The sequence below is a fragment of the Anser brachyrhynchus genome (genome assembly GCF_964034855.1).
Source record: "Anser brachyrhynchus genome assembly, chromosome: 12".
Lineage (NCBI taxonomy): Eukaryota > Metazoa > Chordata > Aves > Anseriformes > Anatidae > Anser > Anser brachyrhynchus.
The window spans coordinates 10318853-10335575 of record NC_137707.1 but is presented as its reverse complement, the minus strand read 5'-3'; the positions used below and the strand labels follow the sequence as shown (position 1 = coordinate 10335575).

At 34.4% G+C, this 16723-nt stretch overlaps 1 protein-coding gene across 4 annotated transcripts in view; it reads right to left on the bottom strand.

The window, feature by feature from the left end:
• LOC308176663 (transcription initiation factor TFIID subunit 4-like) overlaps window positions 1-16723 on the bottom strand; it is a 146794-nt gene that overhangs the window by 126145 nt on the left and 3926 nt on the right. For all 4 annotated transcript variants that reach the window (XR_013938461.1, XM_080552733.1, XM_080552732.1 and 1 more), the window contains exons 2-6: window positions 14497-14669; window positions 4096-4233; window positions 2645-2872; window positions 1657-1779; window positions 1043-1132 (exon numbers count right to left, since the gene is read on the bottom strand). Coding sequence is in view for 3 of the 4 variants with exons in the window: in XM_080552733.1 (XP_080408859.1) it covers window positions 1043-1132; window positions 1657-1779; window positions 2645-2872; window positions 4096-4233; window positions 14497-14669 (752 nt within the window). In the remaining variant the exon portion in view is untranslated. The remainder of the gene's footprint in view (window positions 1-1042; window positions 1133-1656; window positions 1780-2644; window positions 2873-4095; window positions 4234-14496; window positions 14670-16723) is intronic.

The window sequence follows — 16723 nt, the reverse complement described above, 5'->3', positions numbered from 1 at the left end:
TTGTATGCTTCATGTTCAGACCAGTTCAACCAAAAAACATAGTTCCAAAAGAGTATACCATACCTTCTGAATAAACTTTTTACTTTTTAAGTGGTAGCAGAATTCTTTTGAAGTGCTCCCCCCCAGGCAGCTGTAGAACGTAACAATGTTTAACTCAAGCTACAGTCTTTCTAAACTTCTAGTACTTATTTAAAAAGTAATGTCTGTTGCCAAAAAAAAAAGGACTTCAAAGAAAGGAAACAAGTTAAAACTTATCCTCATGCTGAAAGTGACTGAAGAGTAAGAGCAGGAATAAGCACAAATAAGGGTTAATGGTAACTTGAAAAAAAACAGAAGGGAGAAAGTTCTGAAGAAGAGTTGAACAGAGAGAAGAAAGAGAGGGAATTTGCCCTAAACTGAGAATTCTTGGACTAGAAGAAAAATGCTTTTAAAACAATAGTTGTGGTTTTGTTGGGGCATAATTAAACATGCTTTGTATATATGCATATAATCTTGCATATGGAAACTGTTTTAGGTAAAGTAGAAAAAACAGAAGTTAAATTTACCCCTACATTTTCTACTTTAGGACCCAACAATCAATAAATCCATTTGGAATCCCTCTTCTATATGAGGAGAGTTCCAGATTACAGGCAGAATCAGCTCATCAATTATTTCAACAGCATTATCTGGTTCCATTTTTCATAATCACCATTACACATGCATTGGAAGTTATAAGTGATTCACATATAAATTACAATAAATATAGAAAAAGCCTATTTAATTAATTGAAGCACTCTATAGAACTCATAACTCTTCTACATGAGTGTTGTACTTTACAAAGACAGACCACAGATAATTAAATGCATTGTAACAGTAAAGTACAATTTTTACTGTACAATTTTTGAAGTTGTGCAGACTTCAGGAGAAATTGGCACCACAAAGTAAAAATTGAATAGTCTCACTTTAGATGGGTGAAGCTAATTCCACTTAAAAAGTGTATTTTAAAACTTAAAGTATTGACATTTGCATTGGAATAAACTAATCTAAACAATATTCACATTACCTTAAGGAAAGGTACAAGATATGGCTGGGGCGATGATTTGAGTTCTGATTGAAGGCGGCCTGTAAATTCTTCTGGATCAATCTTTGCATCCTTGGAGGGAAAAGAACAAACCATCAATAATTCAGTTCAGTTGTTTGGTTGTTTTTTCCAGATAATAATGAGAACAAGCTCACGCGTAAAAATAGACTTACATATATACTCCTGTACTCACACACATATATATGTATATATTTATAATGTATATATGGGCATGTAGGCTGTTTCAGAAAAGACCATGGTTTGGAGGAAAAGAAACTGAATGTATCCTCAAGTAAAAATCCCATATTTTACTGTATTTTTCAAAACATGACCACAGTATTATCCATCAAAACAAGAATGTTTTTGATGAATGCACACTAAATACTTTGTTGCACTTCCGTTTTCAGAAACTATGAGAAAACCTACATTAGCAGTTTTTTTGAAAATATGTAACAAACAGGATATTTGCATTTTGATGCAGCCCAACTCCTTTCTCTACCACTATAGGGAAAAAAAAAGCTGAGATCAAAGCAATAGTTTTCAGCACATATAAATAACAAGTTTAAAGATAACTGTCATTCGTGAGAGGTATTTACCAACAAATCCTGAACCAGAGCTTTCACATTACGGGATGTTTCTGGAGAAGGTGAATTATGAGAAGCAAGTTTTATAAGAGTAGCTAAAAAGTTTTTGCATTTTTTCACATTTTCTTGCATTTCCTGGAGAAAAAAAAAAAAAAGAAAAGAAAAAAATCATATCCATGCTATCTTCCAATTATGATAGCTGTATGTTTTAATCACTATAAATAGAGAAAATGATTAAATTGTTCTAATTCAGGCAGGAGATATTTCACATACTTCTGCAGCTATTTTGCTACTGCTGCTAGTTACCTGACATTTTCTTCACTTCTGTACGTAACTGAACATCATACCTCATAATGACTAACAAAAGTCAATGAAAGAAATATATTTAATATCTTACAGTCTGATTTGATAGAAATAGCCATAAATAAGAGAACTAATGTAACAATTTGTTGATGTATTCTCCTTTGAGATACAATGTAGTGTCCCACAAGCTACTTAATTTGTTAAATTATTGATTCAATATGCTTTTGCACAAAGCAGCTACAGCAGTAAAATCAAATTAGAAATAGTTTTCAAACATTATCATATCTAATGTTTTTTCATCAGCATAACAGTAGAAGCTCTAATTTTTCAAGCTATTATTTTTATGTGCTGTAATTTGGTCTGAGAACCAGAAATGTAACATTTCAGTGTAACCACAGTTCTGAGGCCCAGCGATATTATAATAATGATGTCCATAGGCTAAAGGCCCGATTGTTCTGTTTACAGAAATGGAATAGGTCTTTCACTGTTGAAACATATGTGGTCAATTTTTCCCCATCCTGCCATAAGTGTTCTCTGCTTTCAGAATCTGTATTCCATTTAGTTGAAATGGTTTCTTCTTTGTAAAGTATTTGTTCCATCACAGGGAGTGTGCTTGCATGAATGTTCCACTTCTGAATAGATCTGAGAAGTTCATAAAATATTAATAAAATCAAGTATCTAGTATTTTAATACTTACCTGTGATACAACTGTAGTTCCAGGTACAGGAGAGCTTGGTATTACTTGAGGCTGTGCTGGTACTTGTGCTGTTGTATGAGGTGGAAGTGGCAGCCGAGGCTGACCCTGCGTCTGTGCTGAAGCTTGAGTTTGTCCACCAGTAATTACTGCAGGTTGTTGAGATGCTGATGTTCCAGTTGCTACTGTGGTCTTGAATACATTTTGAGCACTTGTTGAAACTATTGATACCTATTAATATTTTATATTGAAAAACAGATCATTCTCTAAAGTATTATGCTCAACCATAAAATTCTTAAAAAACCTGACCAAAAAATGGTTTCTTTCACATACACCTTTACTAACAAAATAAAACCATTAACTTTACTAATTAGAATTATAATGTTGTTACCCTTTATACCCTTTAACCATACAGAATAGAAGTCATCCTCATTTAAAGTTCTTTTTATTACAAAAACAAACATACCACTAAAAATGAGTTGCTATTATCCTGTCCTTTAAGGTGACCATGCTGACGTTACATCTGTAACTCAACTTTCTGCGATCTTGTCCCTTGATATAAATAAGACTATTGCTGAGGATCTGTTGTTATATCATCAGGTTTACAATTATCTATACCCCAGTTACAGCTCAGATCCAGATTATACTAACACACCAACACAGCTTCCCAATCTAATTTGAGTTCAGCAGCTGTACATATGCTTTTGCACAGTGCAAAGCCCTAGCAAACAAAACTGTCTTGGATGTAGCTGGACCAAATGTAAAAACCCTGCTTCACACTCCTCAGCCTAGAAGGCTAGAAAGCTCCTCAGGCTGAAAAGAGCACCACATACACACATACACAATCCAGTTCAGCTCTGACACTTGATTTGACTAAATATGCTACCCTTCCAAGTGCCAAGAAGTCTCAAACAGACAAGCCAAATGGGACTGCAGAAACTAGAGAGCTCAGCCAAGCAGCACAACTTGCTGAGCAGAAGCTATCAGGACCTCCTGATCCAACCTACTTGCAGAGCTTTGCTCTGACTTGGGCACAGGCACAGAACAAGCTGAGCCAGGTACCTGTACTGTGATGGGTGACACTGTGGATCCTGTGGCACTAGTGACCACGCAGAAGGAGATACTACAGCTCTTGGCAGGGGACAAACCTAGTCCAATATGTCCACCACTGAAGCGATGCTTACAAGCCCAGCTGACTGTGTTGTTTTTAATGAAAAATATTAAAACTATACTACTCATTTTTGTCTGTTATCTAGAAAACAACAGAAAATAAAATCTAGGCTATCATTCAACACCTGCATAATACAAATGGACTATCCATTCATTATTCACTTCTATGTTTGTGATAAAAGCAAACATAGTAACATTTCTTATTAAAATTCACATTAGGAAAACCATACAACTATGAACATACTTCCCCCCAGTCTTCTGCTTTTTATATTCTTAGTACTTACTGTGGTATGTGAAAGAATAGAGCCTCCTGGCAGAGTTGCAGCAGACGTAGCGCTAACAGGTGTCACAGTTGATTGTACAACTTTGGCTTGCACTGGAAGTCCTAGGCGGACAGTAGATGTGGCTACAGAAGTTGGTTGCTAATAAGGGAAAAATAAGAATTTTATTTTTTTCCCCTCATTAGTAACTTGAGCTGCAAAGCTTTTTAATAATAGTGAATGCAAGAAGAATCACTATTTCTTTGTGAATTGTCAGCTTGGAATGCACACTGTAATCAGCAACTGGAATGTTAAAGGCAGCTGAAGGAAAATAACTGGCTTACAGCCTTTCACTCAGTAGCACACTCTACAAGTCAAGAACACTAAATTTGTTTTAAGCAGCAAACATATGCATTGTCTTTGTAATTTACCATAACTGGTGAGATTAGTATATAGATTTCTCACCATTATATAGAAGGACTAATTTGACGAGATTTAGGAGGAAAAAATGTCTTCAGAAAAGCTGTAATTTAACTAACACATCATACAATAAAGCAATTCTGACAAAAGGGATCCACTTGTTATTAAAACTGCAGACCCCATTGGTCTCAATTCTTATATTCTCTTATAACTGGCATTTACTGAGGTTTGCATTCAAATAAATGTTTAGAAAAGACAAATTTTCTATGTGTCTAAAGAGATCATAACCAATCTTGTTTCTCATCAAATAACAAAATGTGAATAAAGAAAAATTATAAGTTATATGTCACTGTAGTTAGTATTTTTATAAAGAACAGCTTATTTTAAATTCTTACACTATTAAACCTACATAAAATACTTCTTCAAAGAATATCCAGTATACTTATTAGATCTCCAGAAGGAACAAAGGCCCAGGCAGGTATTAAAAGCCCCAAGCATTCCCTACCAATCAGGCCAGCAACATACTCTACTGGATAATAATCTTTTGTATTTGGGGAAAATAAATAAATAAACAAATCTACCTGACACCTGAACAAAGCTTTTTTTTTTTTTTTTGGTCTGGATAGATTTCAAGATTATTTTTTTTTTCATCTTGAGTTGGGATGTCTTCCGTACTGAGGTAGCCTAGAGGCAATATACAGCATCATTGTGAATAGGCAGAATTGTCTCTCTTTTTGGAAGAACTACTATAAATGCTTTTTCTGTTTTTAAATACCACACCTCTTTTCTCAATTGTATAGAAGACCAATAGCCTCAATTTCCTTTAAACACTGGTCAAATGAAACTATATGTACCTGATGTATGCCTACATTTAAAAATATGAATACTGTACATCTTGTTCATTTGCTTATAATCAGTATTTCTGACCTAAGAATACAGCATGCCTGTGCTGTCAGCCTCCTTCTTGTCAGTAACTGCTTCCAGAGTTGAGGATGTACAAAGAAAGCAGACAACCAGGCAACCTACAATCAGGCAGCTACTCAGTTCCACAAAAGATCTGTAAATACATACATAGCTCAGGCTGCTAGCTAGAAAATTCATCTCAACTAACAAATGCCCACAATTCTTCACAGAAATATGCTTGAGAAAAAGAACTGCATATAAATAAAATATAAAATTTCAGTATCGTAACAGTGTATTACACCCAGCTAAGTATGCAACACCTTCCATACAAAGTATTCCACTGTGACAGACCACAGGAGCAAGCTGTGAGACATGAAGACTAAATTCACCCTGTTTTAAAAGTCACTAGTGACAAAAGCTGTTGATATACAGTGGCAATAAAATCTATTAATGAGTTCTACATGAAGAACATGCCTTACTAACACAGAACTACAAACAAAATAGTGGAACAGTTTACTAATGTCATTCCAAAACTCACCAATGTTTAACAGGTAAGGATGAAATGAGCAGATGAGAAACAGAAGAATTTTTTGAGGTTAGTTTCTTGTTAAGTATCATGGAAATGATCTTCAAATGACAACTACAAGTTACCAGAAAAGACTACACTAAAAATCTTTACACTATAAAGATTCACAACACAAACACATCAACAAGAACTAGTAGAAAACTATGGTTCAGAAGCTAACAGCTGTATTTTCTATGAAGAGAAATCTAACAAAAAGTAAACAAAAGTGATCAATGTCATGAAAAAAAATCGTAACCCAATGTATCAAGCTCCTTCAGGAACAGTATAAAAGATTTTATGATATTCTTTAAAGAACAACAGCTACGGTTGGTATGTTAGTGATTAAATTCCAAAATTACTAACCGAGGCTTAGAAAGGAATTTATTTTCCAAATGTAGTTGTATTATATTTGATTAGATGCATTGCTTATTTTTATGTTTCCCAGATATAAGAAAGTAATGTTTAAGGGGCTCTTCCACTTTACTTGGAACTTAACAGGCAGGAAACCAGGACATGAGTGAATACAATACATATTCCACTACAAATCTCCACAGAGACACTTGAGAGCACTTAAGACAGCCTTCTGTATGCAGACTTAAGTTGGGTCTGTCCACACAAAGAGCTTAGATACTCTAAGCAGGGCACAGCACGGTGTCAATGTGGAAATAAAGTTTTCAAAATGGTCCAGCTTATGAGCAGCTTGGATGGTAGATGTCACAAGAATTCATTCTGTTGGCACGAGTCATGCAGAGTGCAAATTACTCCAGTTTCAGGGTGCAGTAAGTCCCTTCCACAAAGGCAGTCAGTGCACACTATAATCACTCACAGAAGGAGCCAATGTGGAAATAGTCTGTGTACTGTAAATTCACTCCTTAAGTAACTACATCTTCACTTTCCTATTTGGACCTTCTCCCCAGAGCTCTGGACACATGGGTAGAAAGGCAAAGCTCAAAGCATAAACAGGAGTGAATCATTTTGTACCTGCTGAGCACAAACAAGGTGCCACTATATTAAAAGGAATATACAAGGCTGCATTTGAAAAAGCAGGTCACCTGAATACGGAATAAATACACCAAAATATCTGGGGATTATTTACCACTGCCAAGGCAGGACTACACAGTTGCATTGTGTATTGTCAGGCTTTTAAAATCAAGAGAACTTAAACTGCCACAGGTTAGTACACTGATGTAAGTCAATCCTTAGACACAAGTTAGGTGTATTTTGTACCACAGTACCACCTACTGATGAACACTCAAGGTGCCACTCTGCTAAGGAACAAAATCTCTGCTCTACAAAGCAAGACAACTTACTTTTGATGTTAAATATATTTTTCACGATCAATCTCAATAAACTTGGCCATTACCAACCATGAAAGGAAGACAGAAAACACACCAATAGGTGCTATGCAAAACTCAATGTTAGCACAACTCAGCCTTTGAGATCAGATTGATTTGCAAAATCAGAAATAAACGTGTCTTTTTGGTGTTTGTGTTTTTTTTTTTTTAAATCATCAGTCCAAAAGATTCCTTACAAACAAAACAAGCCATGCTGACACTCGAGGACCTGATGCCTCAAACAATAAAAGATAGTGTTATAACAAAGAAAAAGTGAAGGTGGGATTGCAGATGCTGGCAGAAGCATAGAGTAAAGATCAAATGTGGTTGTTTAGAAAAATTTATACAGCCTTTCTTATAGGTATGCCTGGTAGTCCTACCTATTATTAAAGCATCATAACATTCCCCATCACCAAACTCTCTTTTCCCATACTTAAAATTATGTCGAACTTCTAAAGTGTTTGTGAAGAAGCTTTATATGCTTACTGACTGCCTCAGATTGAATTCTTTTGGTTATGGTTCATCTGGAAAATGCACTCAAGCTTTGGATGCAAAGCAATTTGTATGTTAGAGATTTAATTTTTTTTTACCCTGGTAAAAGTATAGCCAAACTGTGCCAAAGGACTCCTGCTTTTAAAACATTTGCACACCACTGCAGCAAATGACTAGCAAGTCAGTCAACACACGCAGAACCTTCATTACTACCAAAATTCTTAGATGTCACAGCACTGCTGGGGCAAAGCATCAGAATCCAAGGCAGGGAGATGCTGCTGTGTTCCTCATATTTGAGATGTCACTTCTGGGTTCACCAAGTATGAGAACAGGGGAAGAAGATTCAGGACATGCAAAACCATGCTAAATACTTAGTCTCTGGACTTCTTTTTCTGTGGAAATCCTGCTTCTTTCAGTCTAGGATGGGTATTCTAGAATCATATTCCAGATCTAAGATAGGTTACGAAGGAGTGTACAGGACATAAGCCTCACTTGACACCACTGCTAGGATATATTTATAGGGAAAAGAAAAAACAAGAAAATAAAAATGTATGCACTGGGGCATGGAGAGAGGGACAGCAAACCAAAGAATATAGCACTTAAAAAGTAGGTGAATTTGGGCCCTAAAATTAAATTCCACCCGTGCCTCAACAGCATAGTGCTCATACTACTGCACAAATATTCTACTGCATGCAAATACAGATGATCTATTGTAATGAATATTCTTATGCCATGTATGTATGAGCGCACAACTTGAAAAGTGGGTTTTCTGTCCAGGATTGGTCACAGTTGCAAGTGAAAACAATGAAGTCAAACTGAAGACAAAAAAAAACAGTATTTGTAACTGATCACCTAATGTCTCTATTTTCTACTTATAAAAAGAAGCTAATAATCCCCTTGACTGCATTGTTGAGAGACTTATTATAGGGATAAGCTTTGCAAAAAAAAAAAAACAAAAAAAACCGCTTGGTAATTAATTCCCACTTCAGAAAGCAGCTTAGATACTATGCAGCAAATAAGCCTAAAGCAACCCACTGAATAGAGGAGAAAAAATATTACTTAATTCTTCATAAGGCTGTTGAACCTAGACATTGTAGAACTTAAGAACAAGAATAGTATGAGATCTTGTAGTATAAAGCCACTACATGAGAGCCACTATTAGTTTGCGATCCTTCTTTATAGCATTTCCTAACCTTTGCATTATTTAATTCTTTCCATTCTGCATTTTACAGCCTTACTAATGTTTGGGAGCTTTCTATGGATGATATTCTAAGTTTTAAAAAGATATGTTAACACAATGAAAATGTAAATAGTAGAATTTATAAGCAGAACTTATTATCCACTTATACAGAAAAGATTCACCCACCACAAGGGAAAGGAAGGAAAACAGTTTTGTGGTTAAAGCACAGCCAAGACCACACACCTTTTAATTTTTCTGGCCGTTCAATCTACCTGCTCTGCTAACACGAATGTCTTCTCCAGAATACTGCACAAGAGAAACAAGTTGTCTATACAAAAAAAATACTATGGAATAGCTTATTTGATAATAATGGCAATACACCTAAGGCAAAAACAAAGATTTATCAATTTGCTTAAAATTTCTATGAAACGTAAAACGAGCATTTTTCAGGAAAGCAGGAAGGATGTGAAAAACAGTAAAAAAAAATCAATAAACAAGAAAAAAGATCAAGATTAGAAGATGACAAAAATGCAAACATGGGCATAGCATATTATCAAAACTATGTCAGATTTGAAAGGCTCAGCTTTAGAAAGAACAGCTTCTGAAACATCAGACAAGTTTATAACTGCTCTAAACATCACACCTGATGGTAAAGACTAAGCTGCTGTTGCCTGCATCAGGCATGCTCCATAGCAAAAAAAATATAGCCATATCCAGAGCAGGTGATTCAGCACTTTTCACAAATACAATCTCCATTTTTTCTCATTTAATAGAACATATGTTAAGGCAAAACTCTCTAAAGTGAATGTCAAAATACAGAAAACAAATCAGTAAAATTTATATCTTGAACCTGAAATTCTGAAGAGCAGGAAGTTAGAATAATGCCTAATTAAAGAAAAAATAAAGCTAGAACTATCATTTTCTTAGCAATAAATAAATAAATATTGGTTCATTGTACTATTTATGCAATGGAAAGAAAATTCAAATGACTGGTAATCTTATTTGTAGCACAAGAATTGTTAAGTAGTCCATTTATATGCCTTAATATTCGGACTGAACTACCAAACATACAACTTTACAACACCTTTTCTGACTGCTAACATTACACAAAGCAACTTATTACTGGAAAACACATTTTTAATCAACCCTGAAACAAAAACATTAACAAACTCTAAGACTGAATTTATTTCAGATAAATAATACAATAAGCAACCTCAGAAGCAAATAAAAATTATTTCACCTGATTTGCAAGTTTCATTAACACATACTCCAGAGTAAAACATTTTAGGCCAGGATTAATATAACTTTGGTCTTTTCTGTATGCTACTCATTTATATTTTCCTGCTGTCCAGCAGCACCTTAATGTTGTAATCACTGACAAATAATTTCAATTGAAAATCATTTATAATAAGGAACTTTTTTTTTCTTTTTGGTTATGAATATAAAACTAACTGGGTATTACAATACTGAAACCATTAAACAAACTCTATATCAAAAGCATGAAAAGACAAACTGTACAAATGAAAAATTTAGATAAACAAAAGAAACTCACCAAAGAAAAACTAGATGGCAGCACCTACCTATTTTTCATAATTTCATAAGTACAGGCTCCAAAACAAGATATGGAGGCAAAAATTTAATACAATCTAAATAATAAGTAATTCCAAAAGTCTCTAAATCTGATCATCTCTGAAGAATGTAGTAATTCAAGTAAACCTGTGCTTATTTGACCTGCTCTTAGAAGAGTCCAGAACAAATTTTTTCTAAGAGTAGCTGAAGTTCCATCAAATTATAGCTTGTTCCCTAAAAATCCTGTCTTAACTAAGATCCTATAGCAGGTAAAATTTTGCCAAAGTTAATGAAATTTTAATATTCATATGAAAATAATTTTTATCAAAAAATAAAAGGAACCTAAAATAAATATGTAGAAACAAAATTTCCAATTAAAAATATGCACTGGTAATTCAAACCAATGTTTCCTATAAACATCTTTTATATCTTCATACCTTAGATGTTTAACTTCTTAGATGCTTATACTATAAACATCTGAAGTTACTTATCTTAATATTTCTGAACTTTTGTGTTTGACACTGCAATCACAGTACAACACTGAAAACAATTACTTAGCTGAGTAACTTGTGATAATTGACACTGGCCAGAAATTAGGACAACATGGAAGAAAGGCAATCATAACACATATGAAGGTGGTATTCTCATGTATTCTTTGCAGTATGATATGATCTTCTAGAATGCTCAAGGCAGACTGCAAATTTCCCATCCGTGTAGAAAGTCTGTGCTACCACAGACAAAGCTTTATAGTTTTCTTGGAGTAAAACACAAACCCAGTGATAAAGTACATCACTAATTTCTACATACGTAAAGCACCCTGCACTTTAATCCAAATCACGTTATTTTAAAATAACTGATAAAATGCATAGTAATAAATTTTATGAGCTCTATGTGTAAAATAACCATTCCATTAACATAACGGAAAGATACATATTTGATGTTTTAGAGTTAAAACTACATAGCCTGCAATCTTTGTCAATCTTCCGAAATACCTCAGGACTCAAGCAGTGAATGTTTATATTGCCTGTCATGAGCTAGTAGGACACAGTTTTTCTCTGCTTGGGTCAGTTCAGACTAGGACTCCTGACTACTATACCTTTTAGACATAAAACCATAAGACAGTATTTTTCACACTTCCAAAATTTCTACTGAAACTTTTAATTGACAGAATTTAGCTTTCTGACACATCAGAATTTGATTCTGAAGGGGAAAACAGTTTAATTATCAGCTCACTGGAAGAATTATTTTTTAATACATACAAATCTCTGTATTTTAGAACTTGGTCCCTTTTTCTTGGCTAATCATAATGACCCCTGAAATAACTGACACTCCCAAAAACTTAGCATAATACTTATCACTAGAGTTTTCTTCCAGAAAACTAATGAATAGCCTCTGGTTATAAACCTTCCACCTAACCAAATGAAAGTCTAATATCTAGTTTTGATATGGTAAAACCTTTAAAAATTAAACTTTTACAATGTGGCTTTAAAATGTTTTCAGCAATTATTTCTAAATTACATTTTAAGTTCAAATGTATTCAAAACATAACCACTGTAAAAATTAAAGAAGAGTACACACTACATGCAGAGTCATGAAGTTCAATGTATGTTTTCAAGGGACGTTATTGAACACTTCTTATCTTAATAACAACAAATAAAGAAATGATGCAGTGCAGTTTGGGCAGCTACCACAAATATCTCTCAAAGCAGATGAATCCTGATTAGCTGCAATACCATTATTCCAATCCTGCCACCCTAAAATTTTCAAAATATTGCATCCTGTAAGACATTTATCATTCATAAGGCCTTGCTGGTTACCTCTATTCTCAAGCAGTTTATTAACATCAACAAGTTTAAAGAAATATTTATAATGCTGTGCAGTGGGGTATCCAGCTGGTCAGAATCCTGCAGAAAAACAACAACATCACTCTGCTACTAGAAGAAGCTCCTTCAGATTTTGAGCATCTCTATAACCACATGAATGTGCAGTATCCTCAGAGATTAATTTCTATAAAGATCCAGTAAGTCAGATTATGCTCTTTCCACAATTTTAACTGCTTCATATAAATTGAGAACACCTGCCTAAGGCCAACATGATCAATTACCGACACCTGTTGTGTACACATCTTAAGGCTGACTTTGGGATAGAAATTCCAATTTTCTAAAAACAGAACACGTCGCCAAGCAGTCTATCTACATTTTTTTGTCCTAAGATCCTAGGTTCAATAAAGATGTGCTCCTCAAATGTTTTCAAACTACAGATAATTTGTTAATATTTAGTTTGCTATGAATGTTTCCACTCTGAATTTTAATTCTGAATGCTGGACACAGCAACCAAAGTTATATGAAAACTAACAGTATGAAACAAAACCAATTAAAGCTAACTTATTTTAACAGACTGAGGTCATATTCTTGGTACAGCCCCACCCCATGATTTGTTATGCGTTTATGCTATACTCTCATTTGGGGATCTGTTGCTAGAACATGTGCTATGTGCTATTTTTTTTATTGTAGTCAATAGCATAGAAGTGATGTATTTACAGAAAAAAAAAAAAGCAACCAATGAAACCAATGACAGACACACAGACTAAACAGGGAAACTTGCCTGGATTTTTGTTGCTGGCGAGCTAGTTAGAAAATCTGGAAATTAGCGTAGGCTTACCTTTGTATTTGACATACATTTATATTTGAAGGATTTTTCCAGGTTTACTATCCTTCCAGATATCCCAAATTTAAATATTAACCAGCTGCTTTTTCTTCTAAGAGTTCTTTTACGTATTCCATCCAATACTGCACTTACCTGTTCCCTGAGAACATTAAGTTCTTCAAGTGCCTCCAGGGTTTTCTTTAGGCTCTTCCTCAGATACATTCCACTGAGCTACAATCTTCCTAGTTACATTCATGATTAAAACTTACATTCTAGATGGCTACTCTGTGCTTTAGATTACCTCATGTTATTAATTCACTTTCAATTCTCCAATTATATTTTGGCTTCCTTCTCTTCTGATAAAGTTGTCATTGCTTTCAGGTTTTACTTGCACAATCTTTTAGACTATAAATATGGTGTAATGCACAAAGCATACAAGGGGACAGCAACCAAATACTAAACATGGGGAAATACACAATCAGGTAATTTCAAGCAAGCTACAAAAGCTATTCAAAAATTCTAAAGGCATGTTCTTCATCTCATTTCATTCAGGTTTATTTAGCACTTCTACAAATAAAAAACTACTGGCAAAACTACATTTAACTCTGTCTATTATTATTATCATGGCATAGCTGTCCTATACATCCAAAGATGTTTGCCTCTACATTTGAGTAGGATAGTTCAGCACTAGCCCTAAATTGCATGAAGCTGAACTGCATCCCTACAGAATTTTAAACTAAAGCAGTTTACAAGGTAATTTACCCTGTTAATTCACATTAAAAAAAGAAATTTAGTCAAAACTCAGACAAAATTTGAAGTGTAGACTGATCACACCCAGAGGTGAATCAAACCTTTGTTTTAAATGAAGCATACTACAAAAGTTAACTATTGTAAATTCTTGTACTGAATGTGCTTTGTTTTTTCTTTTCTAATTTCTAGTGAAATCTAGCTATTGAGTGCATCCATTCACCATGCTGAGATATCACAACAATTCTGATTCAGAGGACACAAGAATGATTTACTAAACTGGCTGTATAAATTCCAAACTAAACTCCATCTAAGAGTGAGCCTTCTAACCCCCAATGAACTCAGTCTGATCAGGCTCTTGAGAAAACCTATAAAGTAGATTCTTCGAAGAAAAAAAAAATAGCAAGCCCCAGAAAATAAACTGCATTTGAATAAGTATTTTCTATTTTCAATACCAAGAAGAAGTGTGTGTTGGGGGGAGAACATTTGTAAAAATCCAAGAACTAATAATGTACAAAACAGAAGAGAACACAATGCACAAAAACAAAGTGAAATCAAGCCAGACATACCTGAGCTGTTGACAGGCGAAAAACTGGGCCACTTGTGGGCACTGAAAGTCTAGGTGAAATGCTGGTAGGACCCTGTCCCTGCGTTTGTACTTGAGCCTGCATTTGAGCCTGTGCTAGAGCCTGCTGAGGCACCATTACAAGTTGTCCAGCATCCGTGCGCACCAAGACCATACCTAATGAAAATAAAGTAAAAGTAAATACAGAATAAAGAAAAACATGAAGAATTACAAAGAAGCATCTAACTAAGGAACACAGAATAAAAACAACGTACAGCACTGTACATTTTTCGTTACCCTGTATTTTTTTTGTTTGTTTCTTTTGTTTTTTTACTCTAGTGTAACATGAGGTCTTATTTCAAAGAAGAAAAGGAGCCTCCAATAGCAGACAAAAACTACCCAATTCAGTTTGAAATTCAAACTACTGTAGTTATGGTACCAGTGACAAAATAAAAATGGTAACTTGAGCGTATACGCATGAAGCAACTTTCAGAGGTGTCGCTATGGTCAGGAAAATAAAATTAGAAAGAAATATTCATTAAAAGTAAACTATAACAACAGTCCGTAGCTGAGAACTGAATTCAGTTTAAATATATCAGGGACAACTACATGAGACCTTTACTAAAACAACTGTTTTAAGGAAATGCGTGCATGCAAACATTAGGCCATACACACTGAGTATACGATATTTGAGATTTAGTTAACATTTGAGCATTAACACATGAATTCACTTGGCATCCACCATCACTGTACTGGGAGGCACTACATATGGCTTAGATATCAAGAAAAAATATTGTTATACCCAGAGAACCAACATAATTAGTCTTCAGCAGAAAACAATCAAAGCACAGGTATTTTAGGAAACCATCAAAGGAATTTTTTTAAATGAACAGATTACTTTGACAAACAAGTGTTTTCCAACACTTTCTGGATGTAAACAGGAATACTTTTAGATTATTTTCTGGTAACGCATTTCAGAAATAGACGTCTTCTACGCAATACACAGTCAGTGCCATCCAGTCTTGGCCTTAGTGCTACTTTCCCAAAATTTCCATAATCAGCAGGTCAGAAAAGGGGACACAATGGCTACATTGGCCCCTAGATCATCTGGACCTTCACACTTATGCAAGATCACTGCAAATCATGCAATGCGCTTCCTCCAGCTCAATGAGAACTAAAAAGCCATTCTCCAGCCAGATAATTTAAAAAGAATTTCCGAGTTAGTCCCAGAATACGTTCTAATGATTTAACCTAGATGTAAGTAGGATACAACATAGTATCAAAGAGGAATGGATCTATAAAAAATAAGGATCTAGGAAACCACTTTTAGTCTGTTGGTAACAGAGATGGTAGACTGTTTCTGCAGCTTATCTCTACATGCAAATTTCTTCATATTCATACTTTTTTTTTTTTTTTTTTTTAACTTTTCAAGAGCCAATAAAGAAGGTACAAGCATATTCTCACTTCTCAGGATTAGCTTCCCAGGTAAAATAAAAAGCTCAGGACATAATTCTATAATGAACATGTGAGTGAACTGCAGCATCAATAAAAGTCCTCACTCACCAAGTTTTAGATGCTCCCAGCTGACCTTCACTATTAAAATCACCAACAGAAGACAAATTTCTGCCACTATGAACCGGAGTTGTAGAAGTCAAGCTTTAAAGTAAAAGCCCTACAGAGCTACGGCAAGGATCACATCCACAAGACATGATCATAACTCTCTTTCAAAACCCAAAGAGTAATTTTTAAAAGAAGAGTTTAGAATAATAATAATTAAAAAATCTTACAAAAAAGTAACTTTCTAGGCCCATTAGCCCTTCAAGCACAAAACCTCAGGGGTTATCTTTGTAAAAAAAATCCATAAGCAGATGACGTATTTGATATACACCATGCTTAAAGCATCTGGATACACAAATATTAATACATTGCCCCAACTGGCCAACAGATACCACATCTTTGAGTATGTTGTGAACCTTATATAAAAATCTTCACTGGATTATGCCTACCATGCATTTAAAAAATACATATTGTTTGCATCATGTTGATTCACAGGTGTTTTGTTAATTACTTTTCAACTTTGTAAAATTCCATATGAATAAAAAAATTAATGGAATAGACAAATTAATTGCAACACTTTTAACAGATTTCAAACTATCTGATAATAAAATCAAATTCAAGTAACTTTCCACACTATTGTTTCCAGAACATTTTTTAAATCTTTGACAATATTG